This window comes from Oncorhynchus tshawytscha, unplaced genomic scaffold (genome assembly GCF_018296145.1).
Source record: "Oncorhynchus tshawytscha isolate Ot180627B unplaced genomic scaffold, Otsh_v2.0 Un_contig_2575_pilon_pilon, whole genome shotgun sequence".
Lineage (NCBI taxonomy): Eukaryota > Metazoa > Chordata > Actinopteri > Salmoniformes > Salmonidae > Oncorhynchus > Oncorhynchus tshawytscha.
The window spans coordinates 54,354-80,839 of record NW_024608785.1 but is presented as its reverse complement, the minus strand read 5'-3'; the positions used below and the strand labels follow the sequence as shown (position 1 = coordinate 80,839).

The 26,486-nt window shown below is 47.3% G+C and overlaps 1 protein-coding gene across 1 annotated transcript in view; it reads right to left on the bottom strand.

The window, feature by feature from the left end:
• Window positions 1–6,192: 6,192 nt before the first annotated feature.
• Window positions 6,193–26,486, bottom strand: part of LOC121843816 — a 34,136-nt gene continuing 13,842 nt past the window's right edge. Inside the window, exons 3-11 of the mRNA XM_042313662.1 lie at window positions 25,871–25,948; window positions 25,255–25,602; window positions 24,890–25,108; window positions 24,320–24,661; window positions 23,953–24,177; window positions 22,305–22,637; window positions 21,964–22,194; window positions 6,284–6,544; window positions 6,193–6,197 (exon numbers count right to left, since the gene is read on the bottom strand). Coding sequence (XP_042169596.1) covers window positions 6,193–6,197; window positions 6,284–6,544; window positions 21,964–22,194; window positions 22,305–22,637; window positions 23,953–24,177; window positions 24,320–24,661; window positions 24,890–25,108; window positions 25,255–25,602; window positions 25,871–25,925 — 2,019 coding nt within the window. The 5' untranslated portion in view covers window positions 25,926–25,948. The remainder of the gene's footprint in view (window positions 6,198–6,283; window positions 6,545–21,963; window positions 22,195–22,304; window positions 22,638–23,952; window positions 24,178–24,319; window positions 24,662–24,889; window positions 25,109–25,254; window positions 25,603–25,870; window positions 25,949–26,486) is intronic.

The window sequence follows — 26,486 nt, the reverse complement described above, 5'->3', positions numbered from 1 at the left end:
TATATGGATAACATGCTACATTAGACTATATACAGATAACAGGCTACATTAGACTATATATGATAACAGGCTACATTAGACTATATATGGATATCAGGCTACATTAGACTATATATGATATCAGGCTACATTAGACTATATATGGATAACAGGCTACATTAGACTATATATGGATAACAGGATACATTAGACTATATATGATAACAGGCTACATTAGACTATATATGGATAACAGGCTACATTAGACCATATATGGATAACAGGCTACATTAGACAATATATGGATAACAGGCTACATTAGACTATATATGGATAACAGGCTACATTAGACTATATATGACTAACAGGCTACATAAGACTATATATGGATAACAGGCTACATTAGACTATATATGGATAACAGGCTACATTAGACTATATATGGATAACAAGCTACATTAGACTATATTTTGACAACAGGCTACAATAAACTATATATGGATAACAGGCTACATTAGACTATATTTTGACAACAGGCTACAATAAACTATATATGGATAACAGGCTACATTAGACTATATATGGATAACAGGCTACATTAGACCATATATGGATAACAGGCTACATTAGACAATATACGGATAACAAGCTACATTAGTCTATATATGGATAACAGGCTACATTAGACTATGTATGGATAACAGGATATTTTAACGTGTGTAAACATACAGTATATAGTGTATAATATGTACTTTAATAAGTGTAGTATCTGGGATCTACATCTGTTTATATTAGTTACTGTGCTGTTACTAAGCAGTAATGTATTACTGCAGTGTTACGTTACTACACCTAATAGGAAATGCACATGCGCACTGGAATGCCGCGAACTGTAGAGCACAAGGGGTTTTGACTAAACGAAAACTAACTGTAACAGTCTCCTGCCTGGTCATTTCTCCACAACACAAATATTACAAATATCAGGTTTTAAAAGTGAGATTTTCATTGGACAGTTACTTTAAGGACCTGCTTCTGTTATTTTATTAAACCTTCTCTCCAACTGCTCTTATCCTTTGTGCTTTTTGTCCCTTCCTGCCTCCCGTCCAGGATTAGAACATCATGCATCTGTTTGACAACGTCATTTAGTGACACTCCTGTGGGTGTGGCCTAACAGAAGGGACACACATATTTACCCCCCACTGCCCCTGCCCCAAGCTCTATCCCAAAAACACCCAGTGGTGCTGTCAGGGTGTAAATGTATCTCTCCATGGGATCTCCACTCTCCCTCCACTCCTTGGCCCTCTCTGTCCCCAAAGAGAGATACCTACCTGGGATGGTTGGTCAACAGTTAGGGGTCAAGAGCCATGCGATGTTGGAGACCATAACACTCATTCTATATGACATCACATTCTCACTTAACAATGATGTAATGTATTCACTAACTACTAGTTGGACAAAATGGTGGACTGTCATTCTTATATCAGGCAATAATCTCACTGCCTGGTCTGAACTTGTTAACTGTGAGATGTATTATTATCAATCATCAAACATTCCAGAATGTTCTATCTCTCTGTGTTCTGGAATGGAATGCCCTCGCTGACTGAATTACCCTCCACACTCCAAACATAGATGTTATGTCATGTTCTGTGTTTTAAAAATGACAATTAATAATATTTAATGTAACTGGTTGTGTGTCTAGGTGCTGAACATTGCTCCTTCTGAAAGTGTCTGTGTATATTTTGTACAGACATGATGATGAAGATGAATGAACCACTATTGCCCAAATCTCTTATTTGTAGTTTCTGTATGTACTGTAAAGTACAAGAGGTGTGATTTTGAAAGTGTTCCATTTTCTCTCTACTGAAGATACTGTTATAACAAGGTAAAAACAATGACAATGAAGTTTATTCTTAAAAGTTTAGTTGAAAAAATGTCACAACACAGTTTACAAAAAAAAAGATTTGATAAAAGCATTAAGAAACGTTGCATCAAGCAGAACTCTTTCCTGGACGTTGAGGCAAAAGTCTCACAAGTTTGTTTCAGAAACATAACATAATAAATATATAATTATATACAATGCATTGGGAAAGTATTCAGACCCCTTGACTTCTTTCAAATGTTGTTACGTTACAGCCTTATTCTAAAATAGATTCAATAAAATATACCACACTTTCCCATAATGACAAAACAAAAACAGGTTTTTTAGAAAGTTTTGAAAATGTTTTAAAACTAAAAAAACAGAAATATCTCATTTAGATAAGTGTTCAGACCTTTTGCTTTGAGACTCGAAATTGAACTCAGCTGCATCCTGTTTCTATGAATCATCCTTGAGATGTTTCTACAACTTCATTGAAGACCACCTGTAGTAAATTCAATTAATTGGATATGATTTGGAAAGGCACACACCCATCTATATAAGGTCCCACAGTTGACAGTGCATGTCAGAGAAAAAGGAGGATTTGTGCATGTCAGAGCAAAAGGTTGAAGGATTTGTCTTTAGAATCAGAGACAGGATTGTGCTGAGGCACAGATCTGGGGAAGGGTACCAAAACATTTCTGAAGGTCCAAGAACAGAGTGGCCTCCATCATTCTTAAATATAAGAAATTTGGAACCACCAATTTTTATTTTTTAATGTCCAAGGACTCTTCCTAGAGCTGGCCACCTGACCAAACTGATCAATCGGGGAGAAGGGCCTTGGTCAGCGAGGTGACCAAGAACCCGATGGTCACTCTGACAGAGCTCCAGAGTTCCTCTGTGGAGATGGGAGTTCAAGAAGGACAGCCATCTCTGTGGCCTTTATGGTAGAGTGGCCAGTTGGAGCCAATGGCACATGAAAGCCTGCTTGGAGTTTGTCAAAAGGTACCAAAAGACCCTAAGACCATGAGAAACAAGATGATCTGGTCTGAGGAGAAGGGCACTGACCACCAATCAGGCCTTTCTGTGGAGATGGTAAGAAGGACAGCCATGGCCAGGCCTTTATGGAAGCCAATGGCACATGAAAGCCTGCTTGGAGTTTGTCAAAAGGTACCAAAAGACCCTAAGACCATGAGAAACAAGATGATCTGGTCTGATGAAACCAAGATTGAACTCTTTGGCCTGAATGCCAAGCGTCACGTCTGGAGGAAACCTGGCACCATCCCTACGGTGATGCATGGTGTTGGCAGCATTAGGCTGAGGGGATATTTTTCAGAGGCAGGGACTGGGAGACTAGTCAGGATCGAGGGAAATATGAATGGAGAAAAGTACAGAGAGATCCTTGATGAAAACCAGCTCCAGAGGGCTCAGGGCCTCAGACTGGGGTGAAGGTTCAACCTTCCAATAGGACAAGGACCACAAGCACACAGCCAAGACAAAGCAGGAGTGGCTTCGGGAGAAATCTCAATGTCATTGAGTGGCCCAGCCAGAGCCCGGACTTGAACCTGATCGAACATCTCTGGAGAGACCTAAATATATCTGTTCAGTGATGTTCCCCATCAAACATGACCAAGCTTGAGAGCATCTGCAGATAAGAGTGGGAGAAACTCCCCAAAAACAGGTGTGCCAAGCTTGTAGCGTCATACCCAAGAAGACTCGAGGCTGTAATCGCTGCCAAAGGTGCTTCGACAAAGTACAGAGTAAAGGGTCTGAATACTTATGTAAATGTGATATTGTAGTTTTTTGTATTTATACATTTGCAAAATTGTCTAAAAACCTTTTTTTGCTTCAGCATTATGGGGCTTTGTGTGTAGATTGATGAGGAGAGAACTATTTCATCAATTTGAGGAAAAAGTCAAGGGGTCTGAATACTTTCTGAATGCTCTGTAAAATATAACTGGAACTCAAGGTTTCCTACGTCAGGAATACAACATTTTTCAATGTAAAAAAAGATGTAAAAACATGTTAAGGTCCCTTTCTAATTCATAATTGTTTCAAAGTCATAACTGACCCTAGATCAGAACTCCTACTCTAAGTGTGAATAGAGTCGTCCTGTGGCTCAGTTGGTACAGCATGGAGCATGGGTTCCATTCCTGCTGGGACTTCCCATACGAAAAATGTATTCAGGCATGACTGTAATGACAGTGACAGTGTCTTCTTGATGGCATATATTATTAAATACTATTATAAACGGGGTAGTTTTAGTCCTGGATGCTGATTGGCTGAAACAGCATTTCAGAAGACTATACTGTATATCAGACAATATACCACGGGTATGACGTAAAAAGACTTGTTTACTGTTCTATTTATGTTGTTAACCAGTTTAAAATAAGCCGTGGAACAGTATGTTGGTCATATAACACAAACCCCTGAAGTGCCTTGTTGCCATTATAAACTTAAGCTATAAGGCCCGAGGAGGTGTGGTATATGGCCAATATACTACCGCTAAGGGCTGTTCATATGCACAATGCAACTCGGAGTGCTTGGATGCAGCCCTTAGCCATGGTATATTGGCCACGTACCACAACCCACACGTACCACAAACATAGAGGTGCCTGATTTTAAACTGGTTACCAATGTACTTAGACCAGTAAATACCAATGTTAATACCCATGGTATACGGTCTGGTATACCACGCCGGTCAGCTAATCAGCATTCAGGGCTCAAACCACCCAGTTTATAATGGTCAATATTCCACACCTCCACAGGCATTATATCACTTAGTTTAGATATACAGGTCCTGATACACAAGGTTATTGTCAAACTTCTTCTGTTCAGGTTTTCTTGGTTCTGGGTTTGTTGTGTTCAGGTCTTCTTGGTTCTGGGTTTGTTGTGTTTGGGTCTTCTTGGTTCTGGGTTTGTTGTGTTCGGGTCTTCTTGGTTCTGGGTTTGTTGTGTTCGGGTCTTCTTGGTTCTGGGTTTGTTGTGTTCGGGTCTTCTTGGTTCTGGGTTTGTTGTGTTCGGGTCTTCTTGGTTCTGGGTCTGTTGTGTTCAGGTCTTCTTGGTTCTGGGTTTGTTGTGTTCAGGTCTTCTTGGTTCTGGGTTTGTTGTGTTTGGGTCTTCTTGGTTCTGGGTTTGTTGTGTTCAGGTCTTCTTGGTTCTGGGTTTGTTGTGTTCAGGTCTTCTTGGTTCTGGGTTTGTTGTGTTCAGGTCTTCTTGGTTCTGGGTTTGTTGTGTTCAGGTCTTCTTGGTTCTGGGTTTGTTGTGTTCAGGTCTTCTTGGTTCTGGGTTTGTTGTGTTCAGGTCTTCTTGGTTCTGGGTTTGTTGTGTTCAGGTCTTCTTGGTTCAGGGTTTGTTGACTGTACTGTAGAGAACAGAGGAGTCCTCCTCAGCTGCTTGTGCTGCTGCGGGTCTGAAGAGAGAAACAACAATGAAACAAAGACAGCGTCCCAAATGGTGGCACCCTATAGGGCTCTGTCTAAAGTAGTGCACTAATTAGGGAATAGGGTGCCATTTGGAACAGAAGAACAGTTCCTCAAAGCCATCATCACGTCACTCCCTCATTATAGACATGTCATAGTAATTGTCCTGAGATGTCCATTGTTGGGTTCATAGTTTGACTTCATAGTGTTCACTTAGGGTCAACTGTTTTGCTTATTGATGACATCTCCTACAATAAACTGCAGCATATGAATGACCTTAATGCAGAATATGCTCACCGGGTGGCAGCACTGGGGAGGTTGAAATTCACAGCAGCGTAGTGGACATCCTCATCCTCTTTCTGGGGTTGAGGCACTTGGACGGTGGAGTACAGAGGACCTTCCTGGTTTTTGGAGCCAGAGAAGTGGACACTGGCGTAGTGAACATCATCCTGGTCATCTGTGTCAGCTGTCTGTGCTGCAGTAGGGTTCATGGCCATGTTTGAGATGTTGTCATACACTGGACTAGAGTCTCCCTGATGGAGAGAGAGGACAGGAAACATGAGGAGTGGAAATGTTCCACAAAGAATACACAGTCATCACAGTCACCTTCTGATTCCAACAGACTCACCTGTCCATCATCTGCTGTGTCTCTTGTGTTGGAGGGTTTGGAGGCCTTCTTCCTGTTTTGTATGAATGAATGAATGATTACATTAATGAATTAATCAAATCAGAAATTTAAATAATGAACAACATGAAAACTTTTCACTCACCTGAACCACATGAGTCCAGAGAGACAGAGGATGAGAACCAGAACAACCACTATGATTCCTACAGCTGCAGTCAGAACTGAGGTTTGTTTCCCTAAAAGATAATATGGATGATAATAGTACAGGTTATTTGTTCAAAATGAATATACAACAAATGAGGACATCATGGAACTTACACTTGTATTGAATTAAGTTAAAACCAATTAATAAATAAGATTCTCTGATCAAAAAATCATTTTGTTTGTATTGAGATGTAACTTTACCTGAATGATCATCAGAGCTGTAGAAGAGTTCAGATCCTCTTCCATTCTGGGCCTCACAGTAATATTCTCCTCTGTCCTCAGAGATGATGTTAGTGATGATGTAACTCTGTCCTGATGCTTTTGGTGAGGTTACGTTCTTCTTGTACCAGGTGTATTTGTCCACAGGTGGGTTGGCATCACTGCTGCAGGTCAGAGTCACTGAACTGCCCTCCACTATTTCACCAGAGGGACTGACTGACACTGAGGTGTTCTTTGGAGCATCTAGTAAAGCAGAATTTGTCAGAGGTTTAGGACTGTTGTATACTACCTCAAATGACGTCATGTCTAAAAAAAAATAATATCTAAAGTCAGGGGACTATCTAAAACTATCACTTACACAAAACATGAACAATAATACATTTGGAGATACTTTAGGGCTTGAGTGTCTACTAAACTATTCTTCAAGTGTTTGAGGTACCGAACATTCTAACTGTTATGTTCTGTTAATTACTGATGTCCCCTTTAAGGATGGAGCACCCTTGGTCATGCGCAGAGTTGTTCTATGTTATTCTGGTACTAACTCGTTTGAGTAAATGTGAAGCTCCAGTTCAATTGCTTGTATTCCGAGTCTTTCTTATTACATAAATAAGTACTAAGTGTTAAGACACTACAATGGCGACGAGGATGATTACCTGCAGTGTGCATCACGAATACAGATGGAGTTCGTAGGAAGAGAGGAAGATTTTGACCCTGTAGCACAACAACTAGCAAGCAGTGAAGACGAGGGAGAGCTGACGAGAACGAGGCGGCAAATCAAAGACCCATGGAGCCGGAGGTAATGAGAATGGCTAGCATCGGGAAAATAGATGTGTTTGATGACACGCAAGAAAACTGGGCAACTTACATTGAACGACTGGAACAGTACTTCATTGCAAACGACATTGCTGATAACAAAAGAGTACCAGCGTTGTTGAGTTTAATTGGCCCAAAAACATACAGTTTGCTAAGAGATCTGACTGCCCCTCTGAAGCCCTCAAATAAAACATTCACAGAGATTGTGGAGATATTGCAAAATCACCTATCACCTAAACCACTCCTCATCGCGGAACGTTTTCGTTTCCACAAGAGAGATCAGAATGAGGGGGAGGGTGTTAGTACATATGTAGCAGTGTTGAAGAAACTGTCTGAACATTGCCAGTTTGGAGAGAACCTAAATGACACATTAATAAATTTGTTTGTGGACTGAAACATGAACACATTCAAAAACGTTTGCTCACAGAATCAGAGCTCACGTTTGCAAAGGCTGTTGAAATTGCTGTGGCTATGGAAATCGCGACTAAAGATGCATTTGAGTTGCAAAGTAAAAGAAGTACTGACCTGTCACAAATTTCCCTGCACAAGTTTTCACACAGTCGACAGCGCCCCCGTGTGGCCGAAAAATGCAACAGGTGTGACAGAGATGGTCACAGAGCAGAGGACTGCCGTTTCAAAGACAAAATTTGTCACAAATGCAGTAGAAGGGGGCACATTCAAAGAGCATGCAAAGCAAAATTCAGTCACAACAGGAAAACTGAGAAAATGAAAGGGTCTGTGAATGCACTAGCAGAAAACAGAGGCAGTGATTCAGATGAACGATTAATTGGTACAATGGAGTTAAACACAGTGACTTCTCCCAGCAGTAGCATAATATGGGTGACACCAGATATCGAAGGCAAACCCCTCAAAATGGAGCTGGACACAGGATCTGCAGTGTCTATAATTTCCACTACCGTCTACAATGAGCACTTTAAGGCTATCAAGCTGAAGAACACAAATGTGTTGCTGAAGACATACTCAGGAGAGAGATTGAGCCCAATGGGGGCGTTGCAGGTCAGAGTGCATTATGGGGGGGAAACAAACACAGCAGTTACAGCTGTATGTGGTGCCTGGAACTGGCCCCCCATTATTTGGCAGGGAATGGCTTTCAAAAATAAAGCTGAACTGGTGTGACTTGAAAATGCTCCACACGTTCCAGTCCAAAGAGAATGGTACAGACCAAACACTGGAACACTTGCGGAAGAAATACAACACAGTTTTCAGTGATCAGATGGGAACAGTAAAAGGCTTCACAGCAAAACTTGTACTAAGAGATGATGCAACCCCAAAATTCTGCAAAGCCAGATCTGTTCCATACTCCCTGAGACCAAAGGTGGAAGCGGAAATCGATCGCTTGCAGGATACAGGGATCCTGACGAAAGTGGACAGAAGCGAATGGGCCACACCCATAGTTCCTTTGTGAAGAAAGAGGGGTCTGTTAGAATGTGTGGGGACTTCAAGGTAACTGTGAATTCAATGTTGCATGTGGACCAATACCCCCTGCCACGCCTGGATGACATCTTTGCTGCACTAGCTGGTGGGAAACACTTGAGTAAAATCGATCTGAAACAGGCTTACCTGCAGCTACCGGTTGAAGAGAGTTCCAAACAGTACCTGACAATAAACACACACAAAGGTCTATACAGGTAAACCGCCTGGTTTTTGGCATTGCATCAGCCCCAGCCATTTGCAACGAACTATTGACCAGATTTTGCAAGGAATCCCAGGAACCCAGTGTATCCTGGATGACATGATCATAACAGGACGCACCGACAAAGAGCACCTGGCTAACCTGGAAGAGGTCCTGAAAAGACTGAAAGAGTATGGTCTACAGGCAAACTTAAAGAAGTGTGAGTTCTTCAAAGACAAGATTGTCTTCTGTGGACATGAGATTGACTGTAATGGATTGCACAAAACACAGGACAAAATCGAGGCAGTGGTACAGGCACCACGACGACAAAATATCACAGAAGTGAGATCTTTCACGGGACTGATCAATTACTACAGAAGATTCCTCCCAAACCTTTCAGCAGTACTCCAGCCTCTAAATCAGCTCCTGGAAAAGAATAGGACATGGCGGTGGACAGAGCCGTGTGAAAATGCATTTTTTTGCATTTTTCATAACATCTGAACAGGTCCTGATACATTACGACCCTGAAATGCCAGTGAAGTTGGCTTGTGATGCGTCCCCTTATGGCTTAGGTTCCGTCCTTTCACACACACTGAAAGATGGGTCAGAGAGGCCAGTTGCATTCGCGTCACGAACATTGAATGATGCAGAGAGAAACTACTCACAAATCGACAAAGAAGCACTGGCACTAGTGTGGGGCGGCAAGACATTCCACCCATACCTATATGGCAGTGTTTCACACTGGTTACAGATCACCAGCCGTTGCTTTCCATTTTCAGTCCAAAGAAAGGCATTCCGGCGATGACAGCAGCCAGGTTACAGCGATATGCCCTGTTCCTTGCCAGTCATATGTATGACATTGAGTTTAAGCCGTCATCCCTCCACACAAATGCAGATGGATTATCCAGACTGCCGTGTACAAGAGAAAGACAAAGGAGGGTGGATGCAGTGGACATGTTCCATACCACTCAGCTTGAGGCACTACCAGTCACAAGCACAGTTATCAAACAGGAGACAAGGAAAGATGTGACCTTGTCAAAAGTGTACACCTACACCATGTCAGGATGGCCAGCTACTGGCAGAAAGGAGCTGACTCCGTATTTCCAGCGGAGAAACGAAATTACAACGTACCAAGGATGTTTGATGTGGGGAATGAGAGTCATGATACCCCAGAAATGCCAACATCTAGTTTTGCAGCAATTACATGAAGGTCATGTTGTCAAAATGAAGCTGCTCGCAAGGAGCCACTTCTGGTGGGCAGGTCTGGATCAACAGATAGAAAACATGGTGAAGAACTGTAGTGGATGTTTGGAAACCCTTCACATGCCTGCTCCTGTCCCAGTCCACCCATGGGAATGGCCCGCAGAGCCATGGTAGAGAATTCATGTGGACTACGCTGGTCCCTTTGAAAAGCACATGTTTCTGGTTATAGTTGATGCCCATTCCAAATGGCCAGAGGTGTTTTGCACTGACTCCTCCACCTCAGCTCAGACGATAGAGTGTCTCAGAACAACGTTTGCACGCTTCGGTTTGCCACTGCAGCTGGTAAGTGACAACACGCAAGCTTTTGTAAGTGACGAGTTTACAAGATTCATGTCAGTAAATGGAATCAAACACTCAACCTCAGCTCCATACCACCCTGCCACCAATGGGCTGGCAGAACGCTTTGTGCAAACCCTAAAGCAAGGACTCCGTGCAGCAAAACGAGACGAAGGGACTTTGCAAACAAAACTGGCCAAGTTCCTGGCCTCCTACCGAAACACCCCACATGCCACGACAAATGAAAGCCCAGCCGCACTGATGTTCGGGAGGCCTCTCCGCACACAGCTGGACATCATGAAGCCAAACAGGCGTAATGAAGTGCTGAACAAACAAGCCAAGATGCTCTCCGGTGGCCGGGAGCGCCATCTCCAAACAGGACAGGAAGTGATGGTGCGAGACTACAGAAGAGGAGGGAAATGGACAAGAGGGACCGTACACACACAAACGGGACCCAGAACTTACCAGGTTCAAGTGAGCCCAGACATAATGTGGCGGCGTCACATTAACCAAATGCATTCCACAGAAAACAGCACAACAATCGAGAGACAACAGGCACAGAGATCCTGAGAGTCACACAGGGAACTGTAGAGGACGGTGGGGCAGTAGAGAGAACAGGCACAGAGATCCTGAGAGTCACACAGGGAACTGTAGAGGACGGTGGGGCAGTAGAGAGAACAGGCACAGAGATCCTGAGAGTCACACAGGGAACTGTAGAGGACGGTGGGGCAGTAGAGAGAACAGGCACAGAGATCCTGAGAGTCACACAGGGAACTGTAGAGGACGGTGGGGCAGTAGAGAGAACAGGCACAGAGATCCTGAGAGTCACACAGGGAACTGTAGAGGACGGTGGGGCAGTAGAGAGAACAGGCACAGAGATCCTGAGAGTCACACAGGGAACTGTAGAGGACGGTGGGGCAGTAGAGAGAACAGGCACAGAGATCCTGAGAGTGAGTCACACAGGGAACTGTAGAGGACGGTGGGGCAGTAGAGAGACAGAGATCAGGTCACAGAGAACTCCTGAGAGGCACAGAGATCCTGACACACAGGGAACTGTAGAGGACGGTGGGGCAGTAGAGAGAACAGGCACAGAGATCCTGAGAGTCACACAGGGAACTGTAGAGGACGGTGGGGCAGTAGAGAGAACAGGCACAGAGATCCTGAGAGTCACACAGGGAACTGTAGAGGACGGTGGGGCAGTAGAGAGAACAGGCACAGAGATCCTGAGAGTCACACAGGGAACTGTAGAGGACGGTGGGGCAGTAGAGAGAACAGGCACAGAGATCCTGAGAGTCACACACAGGGAACTGTAGAGGACGGTGGGGCAGTAGAGAGAACAGGCACAGAGATCCTGAGAGTGACACAGGGAACTGTAGAGGACGGTGGGGCAGTAGAGACAACAGGCACAGAGATCCTGAGAGTGACACACAGGGAACTGTAGAGGACGGTGGGGCAGTAGAGACAACAGGCACAGAGATCCTGAGAGTGACACAGGGAACTGTAGAGGACGGTGGGGCAGTAGAGACAACAGGCACAGAGATCCTGAGAGTGACACACAGGGAACTGTAGAGGACGGTGGGGCAGTAGAGAGAACAGGCACAGAGATCCTGAGAGTGACACACAGGGAACTGTAGAGGACGGTGGGGCAGTAGAGAGAACAGGCACAGAGATCCTGAGAGTCACACAGGGAACTGTAGAGGACGGTGGGGCAGTAGAGAGAACAGGCACAGAGATCCTGAGAGTCACACACAGGGAACTGTAGAGGACGGTGGGGCAGTAGAGAGAACAGGCACAGAGATCCTGAGAGTCACACACAGGGAACTGTAGAGGACGGTGGGGCAGTAGAGAGAACAGGCACAGAGATCCTGAGAGTGACACACAGGGAACTGTAGAGGACGGTGGGGCAGTAGAGAGAACAGGCACAGAGAGATCCTGAGAGTGACACACAGGGAACTGTAGAGGACGGTGGGGCAGTAGAGAGAACAGGCACAGAGATCCTGAGAGTGACACACAGGGAACTGTAGAGGACGGTGGGGCAGTAGAGAGAACAGGCACAGAGATCCTGAGAGTGACACACAGGGAACTGTAGAGGACGGTGGGGCAGTAGAGAGAACAGGCACAGAGATCCTGAGAGTCACACACAGGGAACTGTAGAGGACGGTGGGGCAGTAGAGAGAACAGGCACAGAGAGATCCTGAGAGTGACACACAGGGAACTGTAGAGGACGGTGGGGCAGTAGAGAGAACAGGCACAGAGATCCTGAGAGTCACACACAGGGAACTGTAGAGGACGGTGGGGCAGTAGAGACAACAGGCACAGAGATCCTGAGAGTCACACAGGGAACTGTAGAGGACGGTGGGGCAGTAGAGAGAACAGGCACAGAGAGATCCTGAGAGTGACACACAGGGAACTGTAGAGGACGGTGGGGCAGTAGAGAGAACAGGCACAGAGATCCTGAGAGTGACACACAGGGAACTGTAGAGGACGGTGGGGCAGTAGAGAGAACAGGCACAGAGAGATCCTGAGAGTGACACACAGGGAACTGTAGAGGACGGTGGGGCAGTAGAGAGAACAGGCACAGAGATCCTGAGAGTCACACACAGGGAACTGTAGAGGACGGTGGGGCAAGAGAGAGAACAGGCACAGAGATCCTGAGAGTCACACACAGGGAACTGTAGAGGACGGTGGGGCAGTAGAGAGAACAGGCACAGAGAGATCCTGAGAGTCACACAGGGAACTGTAGAGGACGGTGGGGCAGTAGAGAGAACAGGCACAGAGAGATCCTGAGAGTCACACAGGGAACTGAGAGGACGGTGGGGCAGTAGAGAGAACAGGCACAGAGAGATCCTGAGAGTCACACAGGGAACTGTAGAGGACGGTGGGGCAGTAGAGAGAACAGGCACAGAGATCCTGAGAGTCACACAGGGAACTGTAGAGGACGGTGGGGCAGTAGAGAGAACAGGCACAGAGATCCTGAGAGTCACACAGGGAACTGTAGAGGACGGTGGGGCAGTAGAGAGAACAGGCACAGAGATCCTGAGAGTCACACAGGGAACTGTAGAGGACGGTGGGGCAGTAGAGACAACAGGCACAGAGATCCTGAGAGTCACACAGGGAACTGTAGAGGACGGTGGGGCAGTAGAGAGAACAGGCACAGAGATCCTGAGAGTGACACACAGGGAACTGTAGAGGACGGTGGGGCAGTAGAGAGAACAGGCACAGAGAGATCCTGAGAGTCACACACAGGGAACTGTAGAGGACGGTGGGGCAGTAGAGAGAACAGGCACAGAGATCCTGAGAGAGACACACAGGGAACTGTAGAGGACGGTGGGGCAGTAGAGAGAACAGGCACAGAGATCCTGAGAGTCACACAGGGAACTGTAGAGGACGGTGGGGCAGTAGAGAGAACAGGCACAGAGATCCTGAGAGTCACACAGGGAACTGTAGAGGACAGTGGGGCAGTAGAGAGAACAGGCACAGAGATCCTGAGAGTCACACAGGGAACTGTAGAGGACCAGGCACAGAGAGATCCTGAGAGTGACACACAGGGAACTGTAGAGGACGGTGGGGCAGTAGAGAGAACAGGCACAGAGAGATCCTGAGAGTCACACACAGGGAACTGTAGAGGACGGTGGGGCAGTAGAGAGAACAGGCACAGAGATCCTGAGAGAGACACACAGGGAACTGTAGAGGACAGTAGAGAGAACAGGCACAGAGATCCTGAGAGTCACACAGGGAACTGTAGAGGACGGTGGGGCAGTAGAGAGAACAGGCACAGAGATCCTGAGAGTCACACAGGGAACTGTAGAGGACGGTGGGGCAGTAGAGACAACAGGCACAGAGATCCTGAAGTCACACAGGGAACTGTAGAGGACGGTGGGGCAGTAGAGAGAACAGGCACAGAGATCCTGAGAGTGACACACAGGGAACTGTAGAGGACGGTGGGGCAGTAGAGAGAACAGGCACAGAGAGATCCTGAGAGTGACACACAGGGAACTGTAGAGGACGGTGGGGCAGTAGAGAGAACAGGCACAGAGAGATCCTGAGAGTCACACACAGGGAACTGTAGAGGACGGTGGGGCAGTAGAGAGAACAGGCACAGAGATCCTGAGAGTGACACACAGGGAACTGTAGAGGACGGTGGGGCAGTAGAGAGAACAGGCACAGAGATCCTGAGAGTGACACACAGGGAACTGTAGAGGACGGTGGGGCAGTAGAGAGAACAGGCACAGAGATCCTGAGAGTGACACACAGGGAACTGTAGAGGACGGTGGGGCAGTAGAGAGAACAGGCACAGAGATCCTGAGAGTCACACACAGGGAACTGTAGAGGACACAGTAGAGAGAACAGGCACAGAGATCCTGAGAGTCACACAGGGAACTGTAGAGGACAGTGGGGCAGTAGAGAGAACAGGCACAGAGATCCTGAGAGTCACACAGGGAACTGTAGAGGACGGTGGGGCAGTAGAGACAACAGGCACAGAGATCCTGAGAGTCACACAGGGAACTGTAGAGGACAGTGGGGCAGTAGAGAGAACAGGCACAGAGATCCTGAGAGTCACACAGGGAACTGTAGAGGACGGTGGGGCAGTAGAGACAACAGGCACAGAGATCCTGAGAGTCACACAGGGAACTGTAGAGGACACAGTAGAGACAACAGGCACAGAGATCCTGAGAGTCACACAGGGAACTGTAGAGGACAGTGGGGCAGTAGAGAGAACAACAGGCACAGAGAGATCCTGAGAGTGACACACAGGGAACTGTAGAGGACGGTGGGGCAGTAGAGACAACAGGCACAGAGATCCTGAGAGTGACACACAGGGAACTGTAGAGGACGGTGGGGCAGTAGAGAGAACAGGCACAGAGATCCTGAGAGTGACACACAGGGAACTGTAGAGGACGGTGGGGCAGTAGAGAGAACAGGCACAGAGATCCTGAGAGTCACACACAGGGAACTGTAGAGGACGGTGGGGCAGTAGAGAGAACAGGCACAGAGATCCTGAGAGTGACACACAGGGAACTGTAGAGGACGGTGGGGCAGTAGAGAGAACAGGCACAGAGATCCTGAGAGTCACACAGGGAACTGTAGAGGACGGTGGGGCAGTAGAGACAACAGGCACAGAGATCCTGAGAGTCACACAGGGAACTGTAGAGGACGGTGGGGCAGTAGAGAGAACAGGCACAGAGATCCTGAGAGTGACACACAGGGAACTGTAGAGGACGGTGGGGCAGTAGAGAGAACAGGCACAGAGAGATCCTGAGAGTGACACACAGGGAACTGTAGAGGACGGTGGGGCAGTAGAGAGAACAGGCACAGAGAGATCCTGAGAGTGACACACAGGGAACTGTAGAGGACGGTGGGGCAGTAGAGAGAACAGGCACAGAGATCCTGAGAGTCACACACAGGGAACTGTAGAGGACGGTGGGGCAGTAGAGAGAACAGGCACAGAGATCCTGAGAGTCACACACAGGGAACTGTAGAGGACGGTGGGGCAGTAGAGAGAACAGGCACAGAGAGATCCTGAGAGTCACACAGGGAACTGTAGAGGACGGTGGGGCAGTAGAGAGAACAGGCACAGAGAGATCCTGAGAGTCACACAGGGAACTGTAGAGGACGGTGGGGCAGTAGAGAGAACAGGCACAGAGAGATCCTGAGAGTCACACAGGGAACTGTAGAGGACGGTGGGGCAGTAGAGAGAACAGGCACAGAGATCCTGAGAGTCACACAGGGAACTGTAGAGGACGGTGGGGCAGTAGAGAGAACAGGCACAGAGATCCTGAGAGTCACACACAGGGAACTGTAGAGGACGGTGGGGCAGTAGAGAGAACAGGCACAGAGATCCTGAGAGTGACACACAGGGAACTGTAGAGGACGGTGGGGCAGTAGAGAGAACAGGCACAGAGAGATCCTGAGAGTGACACACAGGGAACTGTAGAGGACGGTGGGGCAGTAGAGAGAACAGGCACAGAGAGATCCTGAGAGTCACACACAGGGAACTGTAGAGGACGGTGGGGCAGTAGAGAGAACAGGCACAGAGATCCTGAGAGTGACACACAGGGAACTGTAGAGGACGGTGGGGCAGTGGAGAGAACAGGCACAGAGATCCTGAGAGTGGGGGAACTGTAGAGGACGGTGGGGCAGTAGAGAGAACAGGCACAGAGATCCTGAGAGTCACACAGGGAACTGTAGAGTAGACAACAGGCACAGAGATCCTGGAGTCACACTGTAGAGGACGGTGGGGCAGTAGAGAGAACAGGCACAGAGATCCTGAGAGTCACACAGGGAACTGTAGAGGACCAGTAGAGACAACAGGCACAGAGATCCTGAGAGTCACACAGGGAACTGTAGAGGACAGTGGGGCAGTAGAGACAACAGGCACAGAGATCCTGAGAGTCACACAGGGAACTGTAGAGGACAGTGGGGCAGTAGAGAAACAGGCACAGAGAGATCCTGAGAGTGACACACAGGGAACTGTAGAGGACGGTGGGGCAGTAGAGACAACAGGCACAGAGATCCTGAGAGTGACACACAGGGAACTGTAGAGGACGGTGGGGCAGTAGAGAGAACAGGCACAGAGATCCTGAGAGTGACACACAGGGAACTGTAGAGGACGGTGGGGCAGTAGAGAGAACAGGCACAGAGATCCTGAGAGTGACACACAGGGAACTGTAGAGGACGGTGGGGCAGTAGAGACAACAGGCACAGAGATCCTGAGAGTGACACACAGGGAACTGTAGAGGACGGTGGGGCAGTAGAGACAACAGGCACAGAGATCCTGAGAGTCACACACAGGGAACTGTAGAGGACGGTGGGGCAGTAGAGAGAACAGGCACAGAGAGATCCTGAGAGTGACACACAGGGAACTGTAGAGGACGGTGGGGCAGTAGAGACAACAGGCACAGAGATCCTGAGAGTGACACACAGGGAACTGTAGAGGACGGTGGGGCAGTAGAGAGAACAGGCACAGAGATCCTGAGAGTGACACACAGGGAACTGTAGAGGACGGTGGGGCAGTAGAGACAACAGGCACAGAGATCCTGAGAGTGACACACAGGGAACTGTAGAGGACGGTGGGGCAGTAGAGAGAACAGGGACAGAGATCCTGAGAGTCACACACAGGGAACTGTAGAGGACGGTGGGGCAGTAGAGAGAACAGGCACAGAGAGATCCTGAGAGTCACACAGGGAACTGTAGAGGACGGTGGGGCAGTAGAGAGAACAGGCACAGAGAGATCCTGAGAGTCACACACAGGGAACTGTAGAGGACGGTGGGGCAGTAGAGAGAACAGGCACAGAGAGATCCTGAGAGTCACACAGGGAACTGTAGAGGACGGTGGGGCAGTAGAGAGAACAGGCACAGAGATCCTGAGAGTCACACACAGGGAACTGTAGAGGACGGTGGGGCAGTAGAGAGAACAGGCACAGAGAGATCCTGAGAGTCACACACAGGGAACTGTAGAGGACGGTGGGGCAGTAGAGAGAACAGGCACAGAGATCCTGAGAGTCACACACAGGGAACTGTAGAGGACGGTGGGGCAGTAGAGACAACAGGCACAGAGATCCTGAGAGTCACACAGGGAACTGTAGAGGACGGTGGGGCAGTAGAGAGAACAGGCACAGAGATCCTGAGAGTCACACACAGGGAACTGTAGAGGACGGTGGGGCAGTAGAGAGAACAGGCAGAGATCCTGAGAGAGACACACAGGGAACTGTAGAGGACGGTGGGGCAGTAGAGAGAACAGGCACAGAGAGATCCTGAGAGTGACACACAGGGAACTGTAGAGGACGTGGGGCAGTAGAGAGAACAGGCACAGAGAGATCCTGAGAGTCACACACAGGGAACTGTAGAGGACAGTGGGGCAGTAGAGAGAACAGGCACAGAGATCCTGAGAGTCACACACAGGGAACTGTAGAGGACGGTGGGGCAGTAGAGAGAACAGGCACAGAGATCCTGAGAGTCACACAGGGAACTGTAGAGGACAGTGGGGCAGTAGAGAGAACAGGCACAGAGATCCTGAGAGTCACACAGGGAACTGTAGAGGACAGTGGGGCAGTAGAGACAACAGGCACAGAGATCCTGAGAGTCACACAGGGAACTGTAGAGGACAGTGGGGCAGTAGAGAGAACAGGCACAGAGATCCTGAGAGTCACACAGGGAACTGTAGAGGACAGTGGGGCAGTAGAGACAACAGGCACAGAGATCCTGAAGTCACACAGGGAACTGTAGAGGACGGTGGGGCAGTAGAGACAACAGGCACAGAGATCCTGAGAGTCACACAGGGAACTGTAGAGGACAGTGGGGCAGTAGAGACAACAGGCACAGAGATCCTGAGAGTGACACACAGGGAACTGTAGAGGACGGTGGGGCAGTAGAGACAACAGGCACAGAGATCCTGAGAGTGACACACAGGGAACTGTAGAGGACGGTGGGGCAGTAGAGAGAACAGGCACAGAGATCCTGAGAGTGACACACAGGGAACTGTAGAGGACGGTGGGGCAGTAGAGACAACAGGCACAGAGATCCTGAGAGTGACACACAGGGAACTGTAGAGGACGGTGGGGCAGTAGAGACAACAGGCACAGAGATCCTGAGAGTGACACACAGGGAACTGTAGAGGACGGTGGGGCAGTAGAGACAACAGGCACAGAGATCCTGAGAGTCACACACAGGGAACTGTAGAGGACGGTGGGGCAGTAGAGACAACAGGCACAGAGAGATCCTGAGAGTGACACACAGGGAACTGTAGAGGACGGTGGGGCAGTAGAGACAACAGGCACAGAGATCCTGAGAGTGACACACAGGGAACTGTAGAGGACGGTGGGGCAGTAGAGAGAACAGGCACAGAGATCCTGAGAGTGACACACAGGGAACTGTAGAGGACGGTGGGGCAGTAGAGAGAACAGGCACAGAGATCCTGGGAGTGACACACAGGGAACTGTAGAGGACGGTGGGGCAGTAGAGAGAACAGGCACAGAGATCCTGGGAGTGACACACAGGGAACTGTAGAGGACGGTGGGGCAGTAGAGAGAACAGGCACAGAGATCCTGAGAGTGACACACAGGGAACTGTAGAGGACGGTGGGGCAGTAGAGACAACAGGCACAGAGAGATCCTGAGAGTGACACACAGGGAACTGTAGAGGACGGTGGGGCAGTAGAGACAACAGGCACAGAGATCCTGAGAGTCACACACAGGGAACTGTAGAGGACGGTGGGGCAGTAGAGAGAACAGGTACAGAGATCCTGAGAGTGACACACAGGGAACTGTAGAGGACGGTGGGGCAGTAGAGAGAACAGGCACAGAGATCCTGAGAGTGACACACAGGGAACTGTAGAGGACGGTGGGGCAGTAGAGAGAACAGGGACAGAGATCCTGAGAGTCACACACAGGGAACTGTAGAGGACGGTGGAGCAGTAGAGACAACAGGCACAGAGAGATCCTGAGAGTGACACACAGGGAACTGTAGAGGACGGTGGGGCAGTAGAGACAACAGGGACAGAGATCCTGAGAGTCACACAGGGAACTGTAGAGGACGGTGGGGCAGTAGAGAGAACAGGCACAGAGATCCTGAGAGTGACACACAGGGAACTGTAGAGGACGGTGGGGCAGTAGAGAGAACAGGCACAGAGATCCTGAGAGTGACACACAGGGAACTGTAGAGGACGGTGGGGCAGTAGAGAGAACAGGCACAGAGAGATCCTGAGAGTGACACACAGGGAACTGTAGAGGACGGTGGGGCAGTAGAGACAACAGGCACAGAGAGATCCTGAGAGTGACACACAGGGAACTGTAGAGGACGGTGGGGCAGTAGAGACAACAGGCACAGAGAGATCCTGAGAGTGACACACAGGGAACTGTAGAGGACAGTGGGGCAGTAGAGACAACAGGCACAGAGATCCTGAGAGTGACACACAGGGAACTGTAGAGGACGGTGGGGCAGTAGAGAGAACAGGCACAGAGATCCTGAGAGTGACACACAGGGAACTGTAGAGGACGGTGGGGCAGTAGAGAGAACAGGCACAGAGAGATCCTGAGAGTGACACACAGGGAACTGTAGAGGACGGTGGGGCAGTAGAGAGAACAGGCACAGAGATCCTGAGAGTGACACACAGGGAACTGTAGAGGACGGTGGGGCAGTAGAGAGAACAGGCACAGAGATCCTGAGAGTGACACACAGGGAACTGTAGAGGACGGTGGGGCAGTAGAGAGAACAGGCACAGAGATCCTGAGAGTGACACACAGGGAACTGTAGAGGACGGTGGGGCAGTAGAGAGAACAGGCACAGAGAGATCCTGAGAGTGACACACAGGGAACTGTAGAGGACGGTGGGGCAGTAGAGACAACAGGCACAGAGAGATCCTGAGAGTGACACACAGGGAACTGTAGAGGACGGTGGGGCAGTAGAGAGAACAGGCACAGAGATCCTGAGAGTCACACACAGGGAACTGTAGAGGACGGTGGGGCAGTAGAGAGAACAGGCACAGAGAGATCCTGAGAGTGACACACAGGGAACTGTAGAGGACGGTGGGGCAGTAGAGAGAACAGGCACAGAGAGATCCTGAGAGTGACACACAGGGAACTGTAGAGGACGGTGGGGCAGTAGAGACAACAGGCACAGAGATCCTGAGAGTGACACACAGGGAACTGTAGAGGACGGTGGGGCAGTAGAGAGAACAGGCACAGAGAGATCCTGAGAGTGACACACAGGGAACTGTAGAGGACGGTGGGGCAGTAGAGAGAACAGGCACAGAGATCCTGAGAGTGACACACAGGGAACTGTAGAGGACGGTGGGGCAGTAGAGAGAACAGGCACAGAGATCCTGAGAGTGACACACAGGGAACTGTAGAGGACGGTGGGGCAGTAGAGAGAACAGGCACAGAGATCCTGAGAGTCACACAGGGAACTGTAGAGGACGGTGGGGCAGTAGAGAGAACAGGCACAGAGAGATCCTGAGAGTGACACACAGGGAACTGTAGAGGACGGTGGGGCAGTAGAGAGAACAGGCACAGAGAGATCCTGAGAGTGACACACAGGGAACTGTAGAGGACGGTGGGGCAGTAGAGAGACCCCAGGCTGAAAGAAGGGAACGTGTTGATGAAGGTGCTGCTATAGCAGGAGCTATAATGGAACAAGCACACACTGAGGATGTTCAGGAGCCTCCAGACAATCCGAGGCGCTACCCAGAACGAAGGCACCGTCCACCAGACAGACTAGACTTATAAACAAACAAACAAAAACTAACTGTTCAAGTTCAAATTAAAAGATGCAAAATAACTACAACAAGTTCTGGGAAATGTTTAAGTTGTGGTTTGGTAAAAGTAACTCTGATTGTATAAGAGAAGGAATGTTATGTTCTGTTAATTACTGATGTCCCCTTTAAGGATGGAGCACCCTTGGTCATGCGCAGAGTTGTTCTATGTTATTCTGGTACTAACTCGTTTGAGTAAATGTGAAGCTCCAGTTCCATTGCTTGTATTCCGAGTCTTTCTTATTACATAAATAAGTACTAAGTGTTAAGACACTACACTAACTATAGACATGCATACATATATGACATCGTCTGTAATTTCTATGTAATGATGTAATGAATATTGATAGATAAAGCAGTAATACCCTTCTTATTGACCTTAAATGATTGATACTTTCTAAGTATAATTGTAGTTTAATTCATACTCACACACTGCAGGAGAGTGGAGGTCCTCATGGTGTTCTACAGCACAGGAGTAACTGTCCACAGAATGACCCAACACTACTAGGGTATTACTAGAGTATTGTTGGGAAGTGGGCTCATCTAGACGTTGTCCGTTCTTGTACCAGATGTAGGTGGGGTTGTCAGTCAGAGTACAGGTGGTGATACAGGTCAGTGTCTTCTGTCCCTCTGCAGCAGGAGTCACCTTCACCTGCAGACCTGAAACAATATGTATAAAACCACATACACCTCTGTGTTAACAGGATGGTTCATATATTTATCCTGTAATTCATTATGATATACAGTTGTATCATACAGTGTAGTATTACCTGTGACAGACAGAGTTGTTCCTGGTAAACTATGACCCCATTCAAAGTTGTCTGTTTTAAAAGTGAAGCGATACTCAGCTGAGTCCTCCTCTCTCAGATCTGTGATTCTCAGGGTGAAGGGACCTCTGTATGTTCCAGTATACTCCACACGACCTGCATACCCTGGGTCTCTGGTTAGGTCTTCAGGGGTCGACTTATCACTTCTAAACCAGAATGATGATGTGGTGGAATAATAACCAACATAAGTACAGGATATGTCCACTGTTGACCCCTTCAAGACACAGATTCTCCTCTTGGTGTAAGTCACTCTGTTGCATCTCTGACCCTGAACACCTGAAACACAGTGACATAACAAGAGGTCAACTAGATTGTATTCTCAGTTCTATTCTCAGTTCTATCTAGAAATGCTAACAGTTCTCAAATTATAAAATGAAACCAACACTGATATACATTGTATACAGTTTTACAGTGATGTATTAGGGATCTATTTATTTCTTGTTTTGGGGAGGATTGTGTGGTTTTTTACATTCAGCCCAGTATTTCCACATCCGGCTTCTTCACCTGTGGGATCATCTGAGAACAGCCACCCAGACAGCTGATGAAACTGAGGAGTAATTCTGTCTGTGATAAAGCCCTTTTGTTGGGAAAACCTCAGTCTGATTGGCTGGGCCTGGCTCCCCAGTGGGTGGGCCTATGCCCTCCCAAGCCCACCTATGGTTGTGACCCTGCCCAGTCATGTGAAATCCATAGATTAGGACCTAATGAATATACAGTATTTCAACTGACTGATTTCCTTATATGAACTGTAACTCAGTAATATGGTTGAAATTGTTGCACGTTGCGTTTATATTTTTGTTCAGTATAATTGTATATGTATTTATGTAAAACATAGGGACCACAATGGATATAAGTCCCCAACTTTATTGTGCAATCCTTTAAAACAACAATCCTGTTCACTTAAAATAATATTGTTTATATATGTATTTCTTTATCTGACAAATAAAATCAATCAGTCAATCAATCCAAACTGAGCAGCAGCCATTTGATGAACGGAAAGAGACATTTGTTACAAAACACCAACAAGTTGAATGACATTCAGAGATTGTCAGGCCTTCAATACTGGGTAAGACTACAAGGTAGGGAGGGATGTATTCTCTGTTTGTCCAGATTTACATTGTCTATTTATTGTGGTGTTGAAAACACAAACCATGACATTGAAGTGCCTGAAGTCAGTATGCTTTGTTTATTGGTTGTGTGCTGCATTGGCACAGAAACCTGTTGGTGGAAAATGTGTTGCATATATTTTGTATATGATCGCAGTGTAATAGAACAGGCAGGGTGAGCTTGTCTGTGGTGGTCGGGAACCCTCAACCTTCTGGCCCGTAGCCCTGCGTGGCATCGATCAGGCCTCAAAAGCAGGCTGAAGTGGTAAAGTCAGTATTCACGTTTATAAATGCAGGTCTCTACAGTTATTCTTATTTGTGGTCGTAAACATTATTTTGAGTTAATTCTATGAGGGGGAGGGTGTTCAATTTATTTTACAGTACAAGGGGAGGGTCATGTGAAAATATTTGACACTTTGAAGACCAGTCCTGTCCCGTCCCCCAGTAAATTTCAATCTGTCCCTTATTAATAAATAAACACTCACAAACTGCAGGAGAGTGGAGATCCTCATGGCCTTTTACAGCACAGGAGTAACTGTCTTCATAGTTACTGGAGACTGAGTCTTTGTACTGGGGGGAGGTGCTCTCATCTAGATGTTGTCCGTTCTTGTACCAGATGTAGGTGGGGTTGTCAGTCAGAGTACAGGTGGTGATACAGGTCAGTGTCTTATGCTCTGAAAACTGATCAGGAGTCACCTTCACCTGCAGACCTGAAATAAAGGGAAGAAAAAAAGGTACATGGTTCAAAATTGGTTTGAGTTAATTATTAACGTTATGACTCAAAACTGTATAATATGGTATGCAGTGTTACCTTATTATGATGTACAGTTGTATCATACAGTGTAGTATTACCTGTGACAGTCAGAGTTGTTCCAGGGAAGCTGGACCCCCATCTTGCATCATCAGTTGTAAATCTGAACTTGTACTCAGTTGAGTCACTTTCTCTCAGGTCTGTGATTCTCAGGGTGGAGTCCTTTTCTGTTTGTCGATGGTATTCCACACGATCTGCATACTCTGGGTTCAGGCTCAGGTCTTTAGTGACACCAGACTCCCATTTGTTAAACCAGGACACTTCTGCGACGTTATGCCAACTGTGATGTGTGTAAAAGCAGGATATGTCCACTGTTGACCCTTTCAAAGCACAGATACTCTGATGGGTGTAAGTCACATTCATACAACTCTCACCCTGAACACCTGAAACAAAATGTAACTGATCAATTCCTGAAACCATAATGAGACTCAATATTTTAGATGTATTGGACAGGTTCATTTTGAATAATAAACAATACATATATTGACATACATCTATAAAACTGTTTATCATTCCAATGTATATAGTTAAGAATATTGACAGAGAAAGTAAAACCATTCTTATTGGTTCTAAATGATACCACATAAAATACTAGTTTCATTCAGACTCACACACTGCAGGAGAGTGGAGATTCTCATGGCCTTTTACAGCACAGGAGTAACTGTCTTCATAGTTACTGGAGACTGAGTCTTTGTACTGGGGGGAGGTGCTCTCATCTAGATGTTGTCCGTTCTTGTACCAGATGTAGGTGGGGTTGTCAGTCAGAGTACAGGTGGTGCTACAGGTCAGTGTCTTATCCTGATGTCCACCAGTCACCTTCACCTGAAGACCTGGAGAAAAACAATATCACTGTAAATCCCTTTATCACTGACTTATCACTCTAATACAAAGACGGAAGAAATCCTATGTTATACAGACTATAATACATACAACAGAACTAATTGGAATTGATCATAACATCTCTGTTTTACTGTACCTGTGACAGACAGAGTGACTCCAGGTTCGCCAGTATATTTCCCTCCTTCCTGATCTGTTAATAATCTGAACTTGTACGTAGCTGAGTCTCTCTCTCTCAGGTCTGTGATTGTCATGGTACAGTCATTCTTCTTATCCCCATTATACACCAGACGACCTGCATACTCTGGGTCCTGACCTAGATCTTTAGGTTCTACACCAGTCCCCCATTTAGTGAACCAGAGGGTTGTTGTGACTGTATAACCACTGGGATATGTGTAAGAGCAGGTCAGATCCACTGTTGACCACTTCAAGGCACAGATACTCTGAGGGGTGTAAGTCACACTCCAGCCATCCTGACCCAGTACAACTGAAACACATCACAACATTTATTTAATGAAAATGAGTCAATGGCTCTCACTAACAGTAGGGTTTGTCCACACTTTGTTGCTGTATTTGCTGAGCTGGGTGTGAATGGAAACCACAGACAAGCATCTCTCAATGAGGAGTGAATGACAACTATATAAAGTGAAGTAGATATGCCAAACAGAACAGAATAACATTATGATTCTTGACATGTTAGAAATGTCTGTAAATTGAAACACAGGGCAAATAAAACATTATGAAAGGGACCATACCTGTCACAGACCAGAGAAAGACCACCAACACACTTCCTGCTGTTCTCAAAGCCATTGTTGCATCTCCCACCTTGCAGTCTTAGAAACATAAACAACAACTCACTCTATAGCTGGTGAATAACTACATTCATCATCATCAACAACAATCACTTATTGACCAGGTCTGTAGAACTGTAAACACATATTTCTACATTGATTGTTCTGAAGCTGCTTTATTCTCAGAACCCCAAATATAGGAGGATAAATGTTCAATCCTCTACGGTCCATCAAGCTGTACAGCAGCCTAAAGACTGACCACCAGGTTCAATGATAGCACCTATCCTCAAGCTGTGAGGATAAGTAGCAAGTGACTCACACACACACACACACACACACACACACACACACACACACACACACACACACACACACACACACACACACACACACACACACACACACACACACACACACACACACACACACACACACACACACACACACACACACACACACACACATCTGTAGTATGTAGTATCAGTATAGATGTCAACCCTCCTCCCTATCAGTCTGGTCCTGAAGGGCCCTCAGATAAATCCACTGTGTCATTCACACACACACACACACACTCAACCAC